The following is a 19,145-nucleotide window of genomic DNA, read 5'->3' on the forward strand; positions in this document are numbered from 1 at the left end:
AATGGAGTCATTAAATCGTTCATCTGATGTACTGTGTTATTATCTACTGGTGTAAATTCATAAATATGTAGAAACAAATGGAATTTAACACATTATGCTTTGTATTAAATTATATTGCATGCCGAACAATTTAGCGAAAATCGGAATCATACATATAATCGTATATTCTCGCTCACATGCGTCTATCTTCATACCGTATATTTCATCCATTTTCCATGCCTGGATGTCACCTAATATTAAAAATTGCAATATAATATATCTAGTGAATTATGTAAATGTGATTTAAAAAAAATGATAATTACATAAAAAAAGCAATCATGTGAAAAATAATCCTATAAAATATTTAGTCACGATATTTTACTAGAAAAATTTATTGTTTAAAAAAAAGAGAGATATAGGTAAGTTTTGAATCACTATTCTTGGAACAATATTAATTTTTGGTAATATGCCGTGCATGAATTGTCTCCTTCTTCTCCTTGAAAAGATTCAATAAATCGTCATGTCAGTGTCAAGGAGGGAAGAAGTTCCCGAAGTCTTCAGGGAGGCTATTCTTTATCGTGAATGGGGCTATCGACTGGCCAGTCTGGGCAGATACCCCTTGGCTATAGATTATTATGAAAAAGCATCTAAATTGACCGAGGATCTTAGAACGTTAATCGGTCTCTGTAGAGCGCTCATCAAATACACGAGATACGTTGCTGCGGAAAAAGTGTCGGAGAAATGTATGAAAATAGGTACGGTTGCAAGAAACTTTGTGAATTGCAAAACGACATAAATACCGGCGAGCTTTTTGTTCTCTTTCTCTGTTTTCCTGATATGCCTTATTTTGCAATTATCTCCGTTATTTCTATTTAATTTCTACCTGTTTATATTCATGATATTAACTTTTATATTCGAAATTTTTCTTCTTCATCTCTCGTTCAATTTTCGAATAACGTATCCATTCTAGGGTTGCACGAAATATCAAGATTAGTCTTGATATTGTCTTGTCTTGTTTTGAATTTCAAGACAAAATCAAGACAAAATTTTTAATTAGTTATCAAGACAATACCAAGACTAAGATTGTCAAGATTATTAGTCTTGTCAAGATTATTGATTCTCAAAACGACTAAAATATTTATATTTGTAAATGAAAAAAATCACTATACAAATTTAAAAAAATTTTATTCAATAAAAATATTTATATTAATAAATTTAAAAGAGTTTAATATTAATATAATATAACATTTTTATAAATTAGAAATCAAACTCGCAAATTTTAGACATTAAAGAGCATTTCACCCAGAAATTGATGCACATTAGTGCTTTTAAAGATTTACTTTGTAATCTGGTTCTATTTTTTGACATAGTCAGAGTTCCTATTGAGAAAAGTCTTTCTACTGGCACGGACGAGGCAGTTGAACTTAAAATGTCTCGAGCCATTTTTGACAATGTGAGATAAATATGAACCTAATTTTTTTACCACTCCAAAATATTTATATCCGTACATTCCCTTCGAGCCTGTAAATAGTTATTAATTTCCATGTTTTCCATGAAACAGTAAATATTTTTGTATGTAAATAAACGGCATTTATATCGATTACATAGTAATAATTATAATTAAAATATAATACAATAGTAATAATTATTTCAAATTATATTACACAAATTATGTTAAATATTATTTAAATAATTTTTTAATAGATAAAAAATTGTTAATAAAATTGAGACAAGACAATACAAGATGAGATTTATTATAATTAAAATATAATACAATAGTAATAATTATTTCAAATTATATTACACAAATTATGTTAAATATTATTTAAATAATTTTTTAATAGATAAAAAATTGTTAATAAAATCGAGACAAGACAATACAAGACGAGATTTATTATAATTAAAATATAATACAATAGTAATAAAATATAATACAATAATAATTATTTCAAATTATATTACACAAATTATGTTAAATATTATTTAAATAATTTTTTAATAGATAAAAAATTGTTAATAAAATCGAGACAAGACAATACAAGACGAGATTTATTATAATTAAAATATAATACAATAGTAATAATTATTTCAAATTATATTACACAAATTATGTTAAATATTATTTAAATAATTTTTTAATAGATAAAAAATTGTTAATAAAATCGACAATACAAGACGAGATTTTTGCTACCAATATTCACTCAAGACGAAGACAAGATTTAAATTTTTGAAAATTTTCAATACCAATACAAGATTTTTACGAATATTGTCTTGTCTTGGGTTTTGTGCAACCCTATTCTATAAAGATCCGTGCCAGAGATAAACTCGCTTAAGCGCAGTGTCGATTAACAGTCTTTCGCTTGATAAAATAGCGGTCGCTTGATCTCTGCGCTCGTATCTCGGCTGCAGATCCCGGTCATTACAAAGCGCGACAGGTGCGGATGGAGACGCTTTTCCAGACCGGTGAGTTCGGTTCTAGCCTGGCTCACGCCTACGAAGGCATGCGACGACATGGGATGACCTTTGAGCACGGCGTCTATCAGGCGTACGAGACTATTGAAGATTGTATCGGCCGGAATACGTCGCCTATGGCTCTGCTCTTATTGTATCCGTGGATACGGCGGTTGTGCGAGCACCGTGAGCTTCTGATAGGCAAGCTCGAGGTAGAGGAGGACGAGTTCAAAGGTGTGTACCGTGTGCTTAGAATAAATCTCGCCGATATCGTCGCTGTTCATGCTCAAGCCACGATAAGGTGAGAAAATAATCATCTTGTAAAACAACTCTCTGATTTTTACGAGAAGAGATCCCATCTCTCGATGGAACAAAGAAAATATTTGGATTGTCAAATCTTGTTTTACCGCCGTAAAATTCATCCAAGTAATTATGAAGCGAATATAAGATAATATATTTCGAATCTATAATTCTCAGAAAAATAATCACGTTCTTTTTTCATAAATTTATTTATTAAATATGTATTAAAAAAATTTCTCTATCGATCAAGTGGATAGATTGGCGTTAATTGTAGGTATCGAGAAGGATCAGGCAAGATTTAAAGTAAACGATCCGGAAGTGCAACGTCAAGCGCGGATGAAAAGGCTGCAACACGTCATAGAGAAAATGGATATGGGTTACTTGACGAACGATAAGGATTTTCTCCAAGAGATTGTGAGCCATCCGGAAACCGTGGCTTCGCCTAATAAGATCTCGACTGCCGAGCTACTCGCTCTCGCAAGTACGTGCCATCGAAACGCGATGAACCTGCAGGAACTTCTCCGAATGAGACGACCGCTTTACATTCTGCTCTTCCAGCGACGAAGGATTCCGAAAGGGCGCAAAATGATGATTGAACGCGAGCGAAAATTGCGCAGGAACCTCATCGTCGTGGAAGCGGATTTTCTGTTGCGTCGCATGCACGTCGCGAGGATCAACAAGGATTATCCTAGCTTTTTCAGGTCAGCAGTGGCATCTGAATCAATCAATGAATTACACTGGTCAACAGAAAAAATAATTGTAACTTTTTCCTCTTATAATTTTGCAGTTTTTGGGCTTATTTAAGTGTGCTGATTTCGAGTACGACAGTAGTTTTTTTTTTAACAGCTCTTGTTCTTTAATATTTTTAGACATCATCCCCTTTAGACCTCACGTGCAGTTTTTTTGAGTTTTACTCGACTCAAAATTATTATTTTTTTAACTTTCGATATGTCCTCGACTCGGAGACGTTGTTTACATAATCCAGATAATTTTTGTTATATTTGTGACGAATACATCTTTCAAAAATATCGAAAACCTATTTCAGAATTTGTTAATTGTAATATCTTATAAATAAAAAAGGTAGAGTTGATACAACTAAACTAGTATTTTTTTCGTAATCAGTGCCTTAAATATAACCTATAATCAGTGTTTGCTGTTATCTAGATAAAATTATCTAGATAATCATCTAGATAAAGAAATGGATCCTCTTTATCTTTAACTAGATGAAGAAATACAAAGTATCTTTATCTTTATCTTAGATGAAAAATATATGTCATCTTATCTAAAAATTGTTTAAGATGACGTTTTCATTATGCAAAAAAGTTTTCCAAAAATCTAAAGCAAGCTTCTAAAAATCTATCTAAAATGTCTAAAATATATTTTTTATATTATTATTATTAATATATTATAAGTATATTATTATTATATTAGTATAAATATATTATAAATATATTATAAATATATTATAATATAAATTAATAAATAAATATTTATCATTTATATACCTTTTTGCTATTATTTAAATATTCTTTAGGAAAAGAGAAAGAATATGTGTTTATGATTTTAATATCCCATTTATAATCTGTGTCACATTTTTTACAAATATTTATAGTCTTCTAAAATAAACAAAAATATCTAAATAATTATCTAGATTATCGCAATAATTATCTCTTCTTTCATCTAGATTAAGTAAAAGCAAAATCATCTTTATCTCATCTAAGATAAATTTACGGATCTTTATCTTTATATTTATCTAGATAATTTTGAAATTATCTACAGCAAACACTGCCTATAATACATGTTAAATGTCAGGAAAAAATTTGAGTGTTGACCAGTGTTCTTGATATGCGTGCAATATGGTATTTCCTCTGGTTGAAATCGGAATATAAAGTTTTGAAAAACTTTGTAATTCAGTTTACAAAATTTCGTTTCTCTTTATTTCTTTCATCAGACTCGCCGATCGCATTAAGAATAAATTCGACTCGTACTCGAACAAGATGTTTCCCCTGAAGCAAAAGTGTCTAGACGCGCTGTATAAAATGGTAGCGTGGGTGTACATCGACACGCGTAATTTGACATGTCTGGACAACGAGGAACTAAAGACGAAATACTTGAAACATCACTTGGGAATACGAGTCGCGATATTGCCACGAGACAGCGATCTCGCGTGGATGCCGACTGTGAATCCAAAGGAGACGCTGAAGATGTTTCGCAGGTGTATAATTTATTCATAAGAGCTCCTTTTGAGGAGAATATATTAGAATAGCTGATAAATCCTCTCGTGCAAGTTTTATATACAAACAGAATTACACGTTTATATTTTATTCATCATGCAACATTGATTTTTCCGAAATATTAATTTCTCGTTTTATATTTTCTAAATTATTTATTTTATTCGTTTAAATTAATTAATTAATTAAATTTTATTTTGTTCGCATATATTAATAAATTAATTAATTAATTAAATTTTATTTTGTTTGCATATATTCTTCATTAGCTCGTATTTCTTTTCCGAATTTAAAATAACATTTTACCTTTCTTTTTGTAGCATATATAATTATAATAATGATTTATGCAATATAATTATAATATAAATATATGTGACATATATTTATGAACACTATAAATAGATAATTTATGCGTACAATTTCTGATTATAATTAATAATAAATGCATGTAATTAATCCGCCGTAATAATTTTCATTTAATTCACTGACATTTCGAAAATGCTTTCAATATTTGCGAGAGTAGGAGATTAGCCATGGCATCCGCGCCTCTCGAGCTCGCCTGGGTGCATCATGAATTTTGCAAGTTTCTCATCGACATTCACCGCTTCGACTTGGCCAGATTCTACGCGAAGAAAGGCCGCGACATAGCCCAGGAGATGGGCTGCGAGGAGTGGGTCCTGAACGTCAATCACCTAATACTGCGGATAGAGATTCGTCAGAATAATCGGACCGAGGCGAAAGACGCGGCGGTTTTAGCGCTCGCGTGCACCAGAAAGCTCGGTATCGATTATCTGGTAAAAATAAAATCCCACAATTTCGCGACAAAACGTAATAGCTCGTAATAGCTCGTCCGCTTCGCGGTCGAATTTATCCTATCGCGATCGATACCAGATTACATATCACTTAAAATTAGTCTGCGGCGCGCCTCTAGATATCTCGAAAAGTGGCAAGTAACCCCGATTCGTTTGTAATCTCGAAAAGATCTTTATTCGACCGCAATCTTGAGCACAATTTGCATTAATTTTTATTCTCTTCGGAGCAATGCGCGTCTTTGCAATTTGAATTTTTTAATGGATAATGTTTTGCGCGAATTACATTCGTGAGTCACGTTATATCTGTTAAGAGCGAAATGTGATTTTCTCCGCACAGTTTTGCGCTTCCGTTATATTTCTTTGAATATTAATATTATTGATGAGTTTCTTTCTTCTTTTTATTCAATCGCATTCTTGTTATTTGCTATTCCTGCCCCGTCAGAATTTTTTTCATATTGTGAAGCGCTTCTCAAAAAATGCTTTCTGTCTTTTGTAAAGACAAACGATTATCTGTGTCAAATAGAGTTGCATAAGATCCAAGACAACACAATATTCGTAAAAATATTGTATTGATATTGAAAATTTTCAAAAATTTAAATCTTGTCTTGGTCTTGAGTGAATATTGGTAGCAAAAATCTCGTCTTGTATTGTCTTGTCTCGATTTTATTAACAATTTTTTATCTAATATTAAAAAATTATTTAAATAATATTTAACATCATGTTTGTAATATAATTTGAAATAATTATTACTATTGTATTTTATTTTAAATTAATAATTATAATTAATAATTATAATTATTACTATGTAATCGGTATAAATGCCGTTTATTTACATAAAAAAACATTTATTAATTTCTGTTTCATGGAAAACAGAAATTAATAAGTATTTACAGGCTTCAAGGGAATGTACAGATATAAATATTTTGGAATGGTGAAAAAATCAGGTTCATATTTATCCCACATTGTCAAAAATGGCTCGAGACATTTTAAGTTCAACTGCCTCGTCCATACCAGTAGAAAGATTTTTCTCAATAGGAACTCTGACTATGTCAAAAAATAGAACCAGATTACAAAGTAAATCTTTAAAAGCACTAATGTGCATCAATTCCTGGGTGAAATGCTCTTTAATGTCTAAAATTTGCGAGTTTGATTTCTAATTTATAAAAATGTTATATTGTATTAATATTAAATGTTTCTAAATTTATTAATATAAATGTTTTTATTGAATAAAATTTTTTAAAATTCATATATAGTGATTTTTTTTTCATTTACAAATATAAATATTTTAGTTTTTTTGAGAACTAATAATCTTCGACAAGACTAATAATCTTGACAATCTTAGTCTTGGTATTTTCTTGATAACTAATTCAAAATCTTGTCTTGATCTTGTCTTGAAATTCAAGACAAAACAAGACAATATCAAGACTACTCTTGGTATCTCGTGCAACCCTAGTGTCAAAGCACGGCACAATCGAGTCATTGATGTAGGGAAAGATATTTCCCGTTTGTAGAGTTAATTCAAGATCTCTCATAATGTTTCCAGATAGATTTCTATGAAAGGGCCATAAAAGCTGTAGACGAGTTGGACATGGAACGGATTGGCGACTTTGACGACGTCACCGCCAGGCAGCAGCTTATCCTTGAGCTGATGCCAAAGGAGATGAAGGAGGAGGTGGACTTTCTGTGGCGGCGTATGGACGTTGTGCCTGCCAAGAGACGACTTTCCGTCATGCCCGGCTACAAGCCGATCGATCGAAAGTTCAAAATGCCCTCCATGCGAAGGACCATATTGCCCAGCCCGCCGAAGGACCCGGAAAGGGACGCCAGGATCGCTCTGTTGAAGCAGTACGCCCCGTCTCTCAAGCGACCGGGATACGTGAATTTTGAGGAATTCAGATGATCAATTTTCAACGCGAAAACGCGTATTTTTGTTGCATTGTTCGCCCGGTATTTTTCATTGTAAGTAAATTGTTACTGAATAATCGAGACACTTTTGAAAATAAAAATCGATTAACCATTTATTAATTCATTCGTTTGCGGAGGCTATTAAAAACTATAGATTTTGTCGAACAAATTATTCGTAGTTTTTATTTCTTATTAAAGGAAGACAGTTTATTTAAAGAATTCACATTTTTTTAAATTCTACTCTTTTGACAAAGAAAATACACAATTTAACAAAGAATAATTTTTTTCGAACACAACAAAGAGGATTATTTTCCCCATATATTAATCATGATATATCTTGTTAAGTATAATCGACAAAAATCTTCTTTGAGAGCAAGTCTTAATAATATATGTAATTTTAATTTTGCAACAAAATTTCTTTAACATTATATTCCGTATATAATTGTAAATTTATAAAACATACTAATTAAAATAGCTCCTTTTTGCAAATTCACTCGCGAAAATTTCTAAAAATTGTGCTGGAGAAATTTGGAATCATATTTAATATAAAAAGATCGAAAATTATTCTTTCTTTTGTTTTATTTAATATACAGGGTGTCCCAGACCATCCGCACACTCCTTTTAAAATGAAAATAAATGGCTTTTATGAAAAATCGCGAACAATTTTTAAGTAAATCGGGTACGCTCTATCAAATGGTGATATTTTCAACTTTTGATTCCGACTAGAAATACGCCATCCGGATCGGAAGTTAAATTTTTTTTTAGGAGAACACGGTACTTTTTATTACAGATTCGAATTATACGTGAAAAAATAAGAAACTTTTGTATCAAACGTTTTTTCTGGAAGTGCCTATAACAATCTTAAAATTGATCTTGAAAATAACTGTGAAATAATGAACTTCAAATGTTAAGATTGACAGAGGCACTTTTAGAAAAAACGTTTGATACAAAAGTTTCTTATTTTTTCACGTACAATTCGCATCTGTAATCAAAAGTACCATATTCCCCTAAAAAAATTCAACTTCCGATTCGGATGACGTATTTCCGGTCGAAATCAAAAGTTGAAAATATCACCATTTGATGGAGCGTGCCCGATTTACTTAAAAATTGTTCGCGATTTCTTATAAATGCCCTTTATTTTCATTTTAAAAGGGGTTTACGGGTAGTCTGGGACACCCTGTATATGCTTACTTTTTAATATTCGCAAAAATAAATTTATTTAGCGATTACTTTTTAAATCTCTGTCGCGATTTAAAAAGATTAAACCTTGAAATTGCACTGTCGATTAAATAGACCAGGATTTCGATCACGTCACTACTACATTAAAAATTCTACACAGTAAAAAATTTTGTGTTAAATTTAACATATTTCACATGTCCCAATTTATCCACTCTAATTTTAATGTTAATTTAACAGAAGGCAAGTATGTAAATAAATAAAACAAGTAATATGTTTAAAAGTTAACACAAAAGTGTAACACTTAAACTTTATCTGGAAATAAAGTTTATGTTAAATTAACATATTTATAATGTTAAATTTAATTAAAAGAAAATGTTATTCTTACATTTTTATGATAAATAACAGAAGAGTTATGTCGATTTAACATATGGAAACTGTTATAGAGAGAAAAATAACACAACTTATCTGTTCATTTTAACATATTTCATCAAAAATTCGTGCATTTACATATTAATTGCGTTATTTTAACTCTTGGAAACGGCGAATATTAACTCAACGCAGAAATGTCAAAATAACGCAACGATAATATGTTACATTAACATAAGATTATGTTAAAAAATTTAACACAAAAATTTTTACACGAGAAAATTCTAACCGAAATACAAAATGTTTTTTACCGTGTAAGAAATCAATATCGCAGCCCGCTATTTTAAAATCGATATTTTGATCATGATCGCTTATATGATGATTCCTCGTTTTATTCGTCGTGCATCATCGTCCCTCGTAATCTTTGCATTCCAATCCGGTGACGTCCATTTTACCGTGACATACGGTCGTTTTCCAATAACGACATCGCGCCTCTTCAACCCGAGTTGCGTAACTTTCTGGCCGGAGAGCTACCGGAAGCGTCGTAGCGGAAATCTTTTTACCGCGTCGACACTTCGGTTTAAAATCTCTTTTCTTTCCTTTCTTTTTTTCTTCAGTCGTTCCCGTCGCCTAAAATTCCAATCTCACTCTCTCCTCGGTTTTCCCGCTTCATTCGGTTAAATTCTCCGGTATCGTTTTATCGTAACAGTACACTGACTGTTAATTGGCGAGCATAATTAATTAGCAACCATGCTCTTGGGAACAAAATAATAATTGATTAACAAGAGGGAGAAAATTTAATCATTTAATGTAACAGATGAAATATGTACTTTTATAATTGCGTATTTCGGAATTTAATAAGAACCTTCCGAGGTATAAAACTCTGACATATGATCGATATAAGAGAAACATGTCGTGTGTACCTTCTACATTTTTCTGAAACTGCGTCGAGAATAACACAAGAAGGATAGCCAAGATCACTCGAGAAGCAAGGTACATGCAACATAATGTGCTTTACGCAGATATGAAATTTACGAAGACAGATTATTTCTCGTATACACAACATGTTTATTGGAAGTCTTCTGGCAGTTGCACTAGTCTTCATGTTATATATCTTTTTTATCTTTTTTTTTCAAAAAAATTATTTCTTTTAAAAGAATCATATTTATTTTGTTAATATATATATATTTAAAATATATATACGCGTTAATAAAATTTTATTTTATAACATTATCCTTCTATGCAAAATATTTCCTCTATTTAAACTAGAAACTTAATTTTTAAGAAATTTATTATATAATAATTATTGTGTAATAATAAATTAATAAATTAATAAATTAATAAATAATTAATTACATTTATTAATTTATTAATTTATTAATAAATTAATAAATGTAATTAATTAATTAATATAATATTTTCGTCAACAGTTTATACATGAAGTAAAAGTAAGGAGACTTTACTATATAAATAATTATTAATAAAAGACTATATAAATAATTTTTTCCATCATGTGTCATTGATGTGCTATGATATCACCATCTGTCATTTACATACAATTCAAGGCGACAAAATGTAAGCTCCATTCAGCAAACCTGACTCTACACGAAACACTTTTTATTGCCACTTTCAATCTATGTAAGATTTGTTTTTTAAATTGGTAAAAAAATAACACAATTGGTGTTAAAAATTGATAAATAAATTATAAAAATTAAAATTTATCCAAATTTATAATATAAATATTTTCATAATTTTATTTGAAATGTTTGTAATATTGGACGCCATGTTGCACCCTTGCATCTCGAGTGTTTTTATTCCATGTTTTTTTTCTCGAGTGTTTTTTTTCCTTCCTCTCTCTTTTTTATTCCTGCTTGCACTGATTCAGTGCAAGTTCAGTTCTAGTTCAGTTTAGAGACCTTCTAATAAGAGACTGAACATCAGGGGGCCACTTTTGATTGGTCCGCCATTTTTATGCAACTCCCGTTCATATTTTAATAATCCTATTTTAAATATAAATGATATTTATTAATAATAAATATTATAAATAAATAATGAATATTATATGTATAGGTAATATATAAGAAATATTATATAAATTATAATAATAAATTTTATTTAAATTAAAATATTAATATTATAAATAATAATTATTATAATGATACATTTTATTTTATTTGAATAATAAATATGACAAATTATTTTGACATATATTATTTAGAAAAATTTTAAAAATTAATTTTATATGTTACTAAACCTCACAAAGATGTGATTGATTTGGTGTCCAATTTTTCCGATTCATGTTTTTAATCCATGCAGCACGACATGCGACAAATATTTTTATCACATATCCTTTCGCCGACGAATTGTTACAAAATTTTGCTACATCTATCCATTTTATTTTAATTCTCGCAGAACATTTTGCATAAACATGGACGAAACATACTCTCTATTTAATGGCCAGTCTCTTATTGGAGGATCTCTAGTTCAGTCTAGTGAAAGAATAAAAAACAGACTCACATCTCCTTATTTCTACTTCATGAATTTATATTAATTTACTCTCTAAAAGTGAATCAATGTATTATCACTGAAAAATAGTAAATAGTCACTGATTATAGCAGTTATAAGTACAGCACTGTAAATCAGTGATACTTTATGGAAAGAATTAGTTAATAATTTTGACTATTTCAATCAGTAATATTTCTCAATATCACTAATATTTCTTTCGTTATTGTATCAGTAATATTTAACTAGAATTCATCTCTCTATTTATTTCATATAAAATTAAAAATTTTATTTATATTTACTAAATATTTATTATATTAAAAATTTTATTTTATTTATATTACATACATATTGAACTTGTTATTTTAAATAGATAACGAACAAATAATTTTTATTAAGTCGCCAGACATTTATTTGTCCGACTTATAAAGAACGATTTAATATCTGAAGCCTCTCTATTGAGCTTGCATCAGAAATGAAATCGAAGTAATACTTCTAATTTTAAATGTCGCTCTTTGCAAACTTTATATAATTCTTATAACTAAAATTAAATACGAGGGAGATAGCGATTGTAGCGGTAAATGAACGAACTAGCGATTACTGGTTTTACAGCAAAATTTACTGATTTTACAGTGAATTTTATTTTAATTGACCATAATCAGTGAGACATAAGATAAAATAACAAAAAAATAAGCGTTTCCACAGAAGATCAGTAAAATACTCACTGATTCTCAGTGAAATCTTATTTTAAATTAGTGATATTTCCACTGATTCACTTTTAGAGAGTACGAGAAATCGATTTGAATGAGTGAAATTGGTTGCAATAGTTACTTCCGACCGAAAGACAAATCGTGGATATCTCCGATCGAAGAGAGAAGCTTACTGCTGGCGGTATGAATGGCTACTTCTGGCAGATGGGAGCTTAACGTCGACGCGCGTGATCTCGATGTCACCAAACGGACCGTGGAAAATGCGGAGAGTCGTGCGCGTCTTCAGATAAAGCCGAGCATTTCAAGATTGTCGCGCGAAAGTAACCGACAGTATGCGCAGGCTCTACATCGTCAAGCGGATGATTTGTACCAAGAGTAACGTAATCGATATCTGTTTAATGATATTAAGTAGATGGAATGTTATAATCTCACGTCCCGCCTCATATAACTTTTGATTAGTTCGATTAATTTGACGCGAGCGTGACGCTAATCTCGAGAGTCCACGTTATTATCGGATAATTCCAGGGTGGGTCGCTATTTTTGGGGTTACATCGAAAGTGCATTAACCCGTTAATTCTCTTTTTTTTTGCCTTTCTTATGGAAACCTAAATTAACCGTTTTTCTGATAGCACTTTTATGCCGTTGTATGAAAGAATTCTCAATTGTATCAGATCGTGAATGCATGTAACAATAAGAGAGGAAAGCCTATTGTGCTGTTTGACGTTTGTAATTTTCAACTGGAAATTTGATCTGGATGCATGAATCCTATTATCTTAGTTATGTCAAAAATGTCAATATTTTAAACGGATGTAGATTGATCGACGTGTACGTATAAATGAAGTGAAAAAGTTTCTATGTAAAAAGTTGGAGAATTTTCTTTATTTTAAATATTACATTAGAATATTTCTCATATGCATTTGAATTAATTAATGATTAAAGCGTACGTTCAATTAATATTTTTAGTTAAAATGGGAATCTCTCTTTCTTTGATTAGATATTCGTATTGTATTTCGTTTTATTATATTTCCGTTAACTGCGAAAGCTTTTATCGGATTATGTGAAAGATTACAGAAAGGCAAATTTGCTATCGACAAAATGTTGCAAATATAATTTTGCCGTATTAAACATTTCAGATTTAAAATCTTCTACATAAAATAACCGATCATTATTGTCAAAGTACAAGCAATTTGGCTGCTGCGAGAAATAGGTCATGGGGAATATCGGAAATGTTGCCAATACATCATTTCTTTGAAAGAAACATTCGATGAGAATATCGTTTTACAAACAACCTATACTTAGTTTCTTGTGAATAGTCATGAATGTTTCAATTCCACAAATAAATAAAGAAATAAATATAAATATTTTTTTCTCTCTCTTAAATAAAAAATAAACATAAAAAAATCTTCAAGTAATGAGAGAGTTAATTCCACTATCAATAAGACAATATCTTTTATAATCTCACAATTGTAAATGTTAGTGCATTTTTCTTAGAAAATTCGATTTTTGAATGAAGAATTATATTTAATGTCTCTCTTATTAAATTATATTTTAAATATAATTAATTTATAATTTTAAATATAATTGACGTAATACATATATAAAATATGCTGCATTTTATATGTTTCTTTTAATTAATAATTATTATAAATTCTACTTTAATACAACAATATTATTAATATAATAATTTATTATTAATATAAAATTTTATTAAAATTAAAATTTATTAAAATTTTATTAAAATTTTATTAAATAAACTTTCGAGCTCAAATATTATATTAATTTATCTATAGATGAACGTAAAAGATTAATAAGAGCTTGAGGCTCTCGAAATAAATAATGAGAATCTAAAATTTCACTCGTATAAAATGCACAGTGGCGAATATGAATCAGCATTAGTGCTGTACCATCGAGCAGCCACCATCTGTCCACACGACAGCAGTCACAGCGTAGCTGCACGACGCACCGCGGCTGTGATAAACTCTTGGAATCATCCGGAGAAGAGCTCGACGAAGTTTGGTGAAGCTGCGAGTGCGAGGCACGATGCAATCTTGAAGATTTCAGTTCCCGAGAGCTCGACGCTCAAAGCACGCGATGTCTCGAAGTCTTGTAATAATCTATCGATTAGCCCCGATATTTTCAAGTAGGTGTAAAATTAACTTGCTTGTAACTAACGTAAATGATAGCTACCAGAGTGCTTCCAAATCGTGATGAGAGCCAACTTTATTACTAATTTTAACTTTAAAGATCCACTCCTTTTGAAATCTAAAGTTAATTTTGCAATCTTTTGAGATTCAAGATTAAATTTCTTTTTTCCTTTTTTAGTAACTAAATCTTACACTGAGAAAAAAATCTAGTTACTTTAATTAGAATTCTGGTAGATTCAACCAGTATGTCTGTTGGAAAATGAACCAGAATTCTTGTAGGAATTACCAGATGAATCTGATTAATTTCTTCCTGTTAAATTTACCAAATTTTCTGGTTAATAATATTAAACTCGCCAGCACCAAGTCGTCTAAAATTTTTTACCTCTAATCTCAAAAGTTTGTTTAATATTCTCAATTCCAATTTTCAATTTTTTCCCCAAATTTTAGAGGCCTCTAGCTCGAAAAGAAGTTCATTTGTGTAGACCATGTTTATAGGAAAAAAAAGTTATTTTGACCTCTAGAATACGCTCTTAAAGTTTAGTGCATCATTTCAGATACATCCTGTATAGTGCAATCAAGAAAAATATATTCTTATGATTTAAGATTTAATTTTCTTGAGTGGAAAGGAAACAATGTTAAATAACATTTTTAAATCAAAGATTGTAATTTTCTTAAAGTAGAATTGAATAATTATAGATTCTTGAGATGACAATTACACACTGAGAAAAAAATCTGGTTGCATTAATTAAAATTCTGGTAGATTCAACCGGTATGTCTGTTGGAAAATGGACGAATCAGAATTTTTGTAGGAATTACCAGATGAATCTGATTAATTTCTTCCTATTAAATTTACAAAATTTTCTGGTTAATAATATTAAACTCGCCAGCACCAAGTCGTCTAAAATTTTTTCCCTCTAATCTCAAAAGTTTGTTTAATATTCTCAATTCCAATTTTCAATTTTTTCTCCAAACTTTAGAGGCCTCTAGCTCTAGTGGAAAGGAGTTCATTTGCGGACCCATGTTCGTACGAAAAAAGTCTTATTTTGACCTCTAAAATACGCTCCTAAAGTTTAGTGCATCATTTCAGATACACCCTGTATAGTGCAATCAAGAAAAATATATTCTTATGATTTAAGATTTAATTTTCTTGAATGGAAAGGAAACAATGTTAAATAACATTTTTAAATCAAAGATTGTAATTTCTTAAAGTAGAATTAAATAATTATAGATTCTTGAGATAGCAATTACACACTGAGAAAAAAATCTGGTTGCATTAATTAGAATTCTGGTAGATTCAACCAGTATGTCTGTTGGAAAATGGACGAACCAGAATTCTTGTAGGAATTACAAAATAAATCTGATTAATTTCTTCTTGTTAAATTTACCAAATTTTCTGGTTAATAATATTAAATTCGCCAGCACATAACATTTTTTACCTCTAATCTCAAAAGTTTGTTTAATATTCTCAATTCCAATTTTTAATTTTTTCCCCATATTTTAGAGGCCTCTAGCTCTAGCGGAAAGGAGTTCATTTGCGGACCCATGTTCGTAGGAAAAAATGTCTTATTTTGACTTCTAGAATACGCTCCTAAAGTTTAGTGCATCATTTCAGATACACCCTGTATAGTGCAATGAAGAGAAATATATTCTTATGATTTAAGATTTAATTTTCTTGAGTGGAAAGGAAACAATGTTAAATAACATTTTTAAATCAAAGATTGTAATTTTCTTAAAGTAGAATTAAATAATTATAGATTCTTGAGATGGCAATTACACACTGAGAAAAAAATCTGGTTGCATTAATTAGAATTCTGGTAGATTCAACCAGTATGTCTGTTGGAAAATGGACGAACCAAAATTCTTGTAGGAATTAATAGATGAATCTGATTAATTTCTTCCTGTTAAATTTACCAAATTTTCTAGTTAATATTAAACTCCCCAGCACCAAGTCGTCTAAAATTTTTTCCCTCTAATCTCAAAAGTTTATTTAATTCTCAATTCCAATTTTCAATTTTTTCCCCAAACTTTAGAGGCCTCTAGCTCTAGCGGAACAGAGTTCATTTGCGTAGACCATGTTCGTAGGAAAAAGAAGTCTTATTATTTTGACCTCTAGAATTCGCTCCTAAAGTTTAGTGCATCATTTCAGATATACCCTGTATAGTGTAATCAAGAAAAATATATTCTTATGATTTAAGATTTAATTTTCTTGAGTGGAAAGGAAACAATGTTAAATAACATTTTTAAATCAAAGATTGTAATTTTCTTAAAGTTCTTTAAAGAATTAAATTTTCTTAAATTTCTTTAAAGAATTAAATAATTATAGATTCTTGAGATGGCAATTACACACTGAGAAAAAAATCTGGTTGCATTAATTAGAATTCTGGTAGATTCAATCAGTATGACTGTTAAAAAATGGACAAACCAGAATTTTTGTAGGAATTACCAGATGAATCTGATTAATTTCTTCCTGTTAAATTTACCAAATTTTCTGGTTAATAATATTAAACTTCCCAGCATCAGTCGTCTAAAATTGTTTCCATCTAATCTCAAAAGTCTGTTTAATATTCTGAATTCCAACAAAATTATTGGATAAATTAAATCCAGATTATTGAATAAATTATTTTAAATTCAGTTTGTTAGAAATTAAACTGATAAACAGTGATGCAAGAAGAGGATGCAGCTCAAACACACACAATCAAAGAGCTAGCATCCTATTTCTGGCACTACTGCTCGTAAGAGAAAAAAAATATACTTTGGATTTAATGTTAATACTAGTTATTTATATACATTTCATGGCAAATATTGAATACGAGTTAAGTTAAGAAGCAAGCAAAAAAGTTAATGCAACAAGAAATTGTATAGATCCAACTAGAAAATACTAACCAAATCCTAGTAAAATCTATTAAACGTTCTAGTTATAAAAAATCGAGTCTTATCACGATAACTAGAAATTCTTATTTGATTTAATCAAAATGTCTTCAATTATATACATCTTGTTGGTACAATCAAACGATTTTTCTCAGTGTACGATTAAACTAAAATATAAAATTAAAATTATAATATTAAAGCTCGAAAGAAATACAATTTAATTTAATTCATTTTAGACATTTCGATATTCGCAAGAAGACCTGCCAGAAAACTTCTCCCGCGCTAGGATCATTGACCTTCCAACTAACTCGATCCAGAATGATATTAAAGCACATAAATAATCGTGCCAACGTCATGCTAAAGAATTTGAAAACCACTTTCAACGCCGGCCAGATGAAGACCTCGTTGAGACTCGCCGAGGATCTCCTGACGTTGTCCTCCGGTCTCGAAGATCCTCGTCGATACGCAATACCAGCGTATCAATATTTATCTCTGATCCACACAGCCTTGGGAAGGCACGATCGAGCTTGCAGCAACGTCGCCATGATGGTTCAGCTGGCGAGAAGCACCAGAGACGTCGTTCTCTTATCGGAGGCTCTCGTGACTCTCGGCAGGGTACATCTCAAATTCGGTCATCTGGAGGCCGCCGCTCGCGCCTGGGAAAATCTGTCCATTTCCATCGAACATCCGGTGCTGCGAGCCTGGGTCCACCACGAGATCGGGCGCTGCCATTTGGAGACGGGGAAGTACGTCGAGGCGCTGCGCAAGGCACTGCAGTGTCGGGAGTGCGCGGAAGAGGCGAATTCGAACAAGTGGACCTTCCATGCCGGTCTATTAAGGGCGCAGTGCCTGGCGACGTTGGGTCGTTTCGCCGGTGATGACTCCATTTCTCAAACTGTCGCCCCGAGTCCCTCCGAAAACGTCCTTTGTTTTTCTCCCTGGTTGAATTTCTCGGCTAAACGAGTTCTCCCTCGGAAAATCCTGGCAAAACCCCGTTGCCGAAATATCGCGTTCTGTCATCCTCTAATTTTAGAGGAATTTTAGAGCAACTTTTTCAACTAATCTTTAACTTTTTTCGGAATTTTTTTTTAAATATCGCGTTACACTCTGCGTCATTTTTAGCTCTTTGAAAAAATAACGCGCACCGCTTCGCGGTTTTTGCGTTATTTGAACTGGTCGAGAAATATCTAAAATATTTCGTTGTATCAGAAATATATGGTTGAGCTGGAAAAACGAGAGGGAGGAGCAAAGTGAAAAATATAACGCTTTCCTCTATATATTCTGATGTATATACGTTGACACTTTTATCATGAGGCATTTTTATTTTCCTGCGTCTGTGAAAAAATATGAAATTGTGGACTGTAAACAACGTATAAATAATTTAAACTTTTTAAATTTAAAAACATCTACAGAAATGTAATTGTTTGCAACTTGTAACTGACAATTATACAGGGTGTCAGGAAATTTTTCGCAGCCCCGAAGTGTGAAGGTAGATTGACTCAAATTAAGAAGGAAGGTCCTATACTATTTTGCGATATTTGTAATAATTAACGAAAAATTAATTAAAGAAGATCGGCCAATGCTCATGGCTAGAAGTGCGTGGCGACGCACGACAAGGCGATGATTGGGGAGGGGAGGAGCAATGAGTGTGTGGGCTAATTAATTTTTTGTTAATTATTGCAAATATCGCGAAATAGTATA

The 19,145-nt window shown here is 30.9% G+C and overlaps 2 protein-coding genes across 2 annotated transcripts in view; one reads left to right on the forward strand and one right to left on the reverse strand.

Annotated features, from left to right (window-relative positions):
* Nucleotides 1-19,145, reverse strand: part of LOC105254805 — a 95,750-nt gene that overhangs the window by 4,783 nt on the left and 71,822 nt on the right. The gene's annotated exons all lie outside the window — the stretch shown is intronic.
* On the forward strand, nucleotides 500-12,560 carry LOC112637574 (tetratricopeptide repeat protein 25-like). Its single transcript, XM_025407622.1, has 7 exons — nucleotides 500-734; nucleotides 2,389-2,664; nucleotides 3,005-3,431; nucleotides 4,682-4,945; nucleotides 5,482-5,752; nucleotides 7,314-7,729; nucleotides 12,550-12,560. Exons 1-6 carry the CDS (start codon nucleotides 500-502, stop codon nucleotides 7,668-7,670), a joined length of 1,830 nt encoding a protein of 609 aa, XP_025263407.1. The 3' UTR covers nucleotides 7,671-7,729; nucleotides 12,550-12,560.

This window comes from Camponotus floridanus, unplaced genomic scaffold, assembly GCF_003227725.1.
Source record: "Camponotus floridanus strain SB8 unplaced genomic scaffold, Cflo_v7.5 scaffold18, whole genome shotgun sequence".
Lineage (NCBI taxonomy): Eukaryota > Metazoa > Arthropoda > Insecta > Hymenoptera > Formicidae > Camponotus > Camponotus floridanus.

Excerpts from the sequence above, each read along its gene's own strand:
- LOC112637574 (XM_025407622.1), top strand. The coding sequence starts at position 500 with ATGTCAGTGTCAAGGAGGGAAGAAGTTCCCGAAGTCTTCAGGGAGGCT. Across the intron at positions 3,432-4,681 it reads GATTATCCTAGCTTTTTCAG|ACTCGCCGATCGCATTAAGA; the intron begins GTCAGCAGTGGC and ends TTCTTTCATCAG. Across the intron at positions 5,753-7,313 it reads AGCTCGGTATCGATTATCTG|ATAGATTTCTATGAAAGGGC; the intron begins GTAAAAATAAAA and ends TAATGTTTCCAG.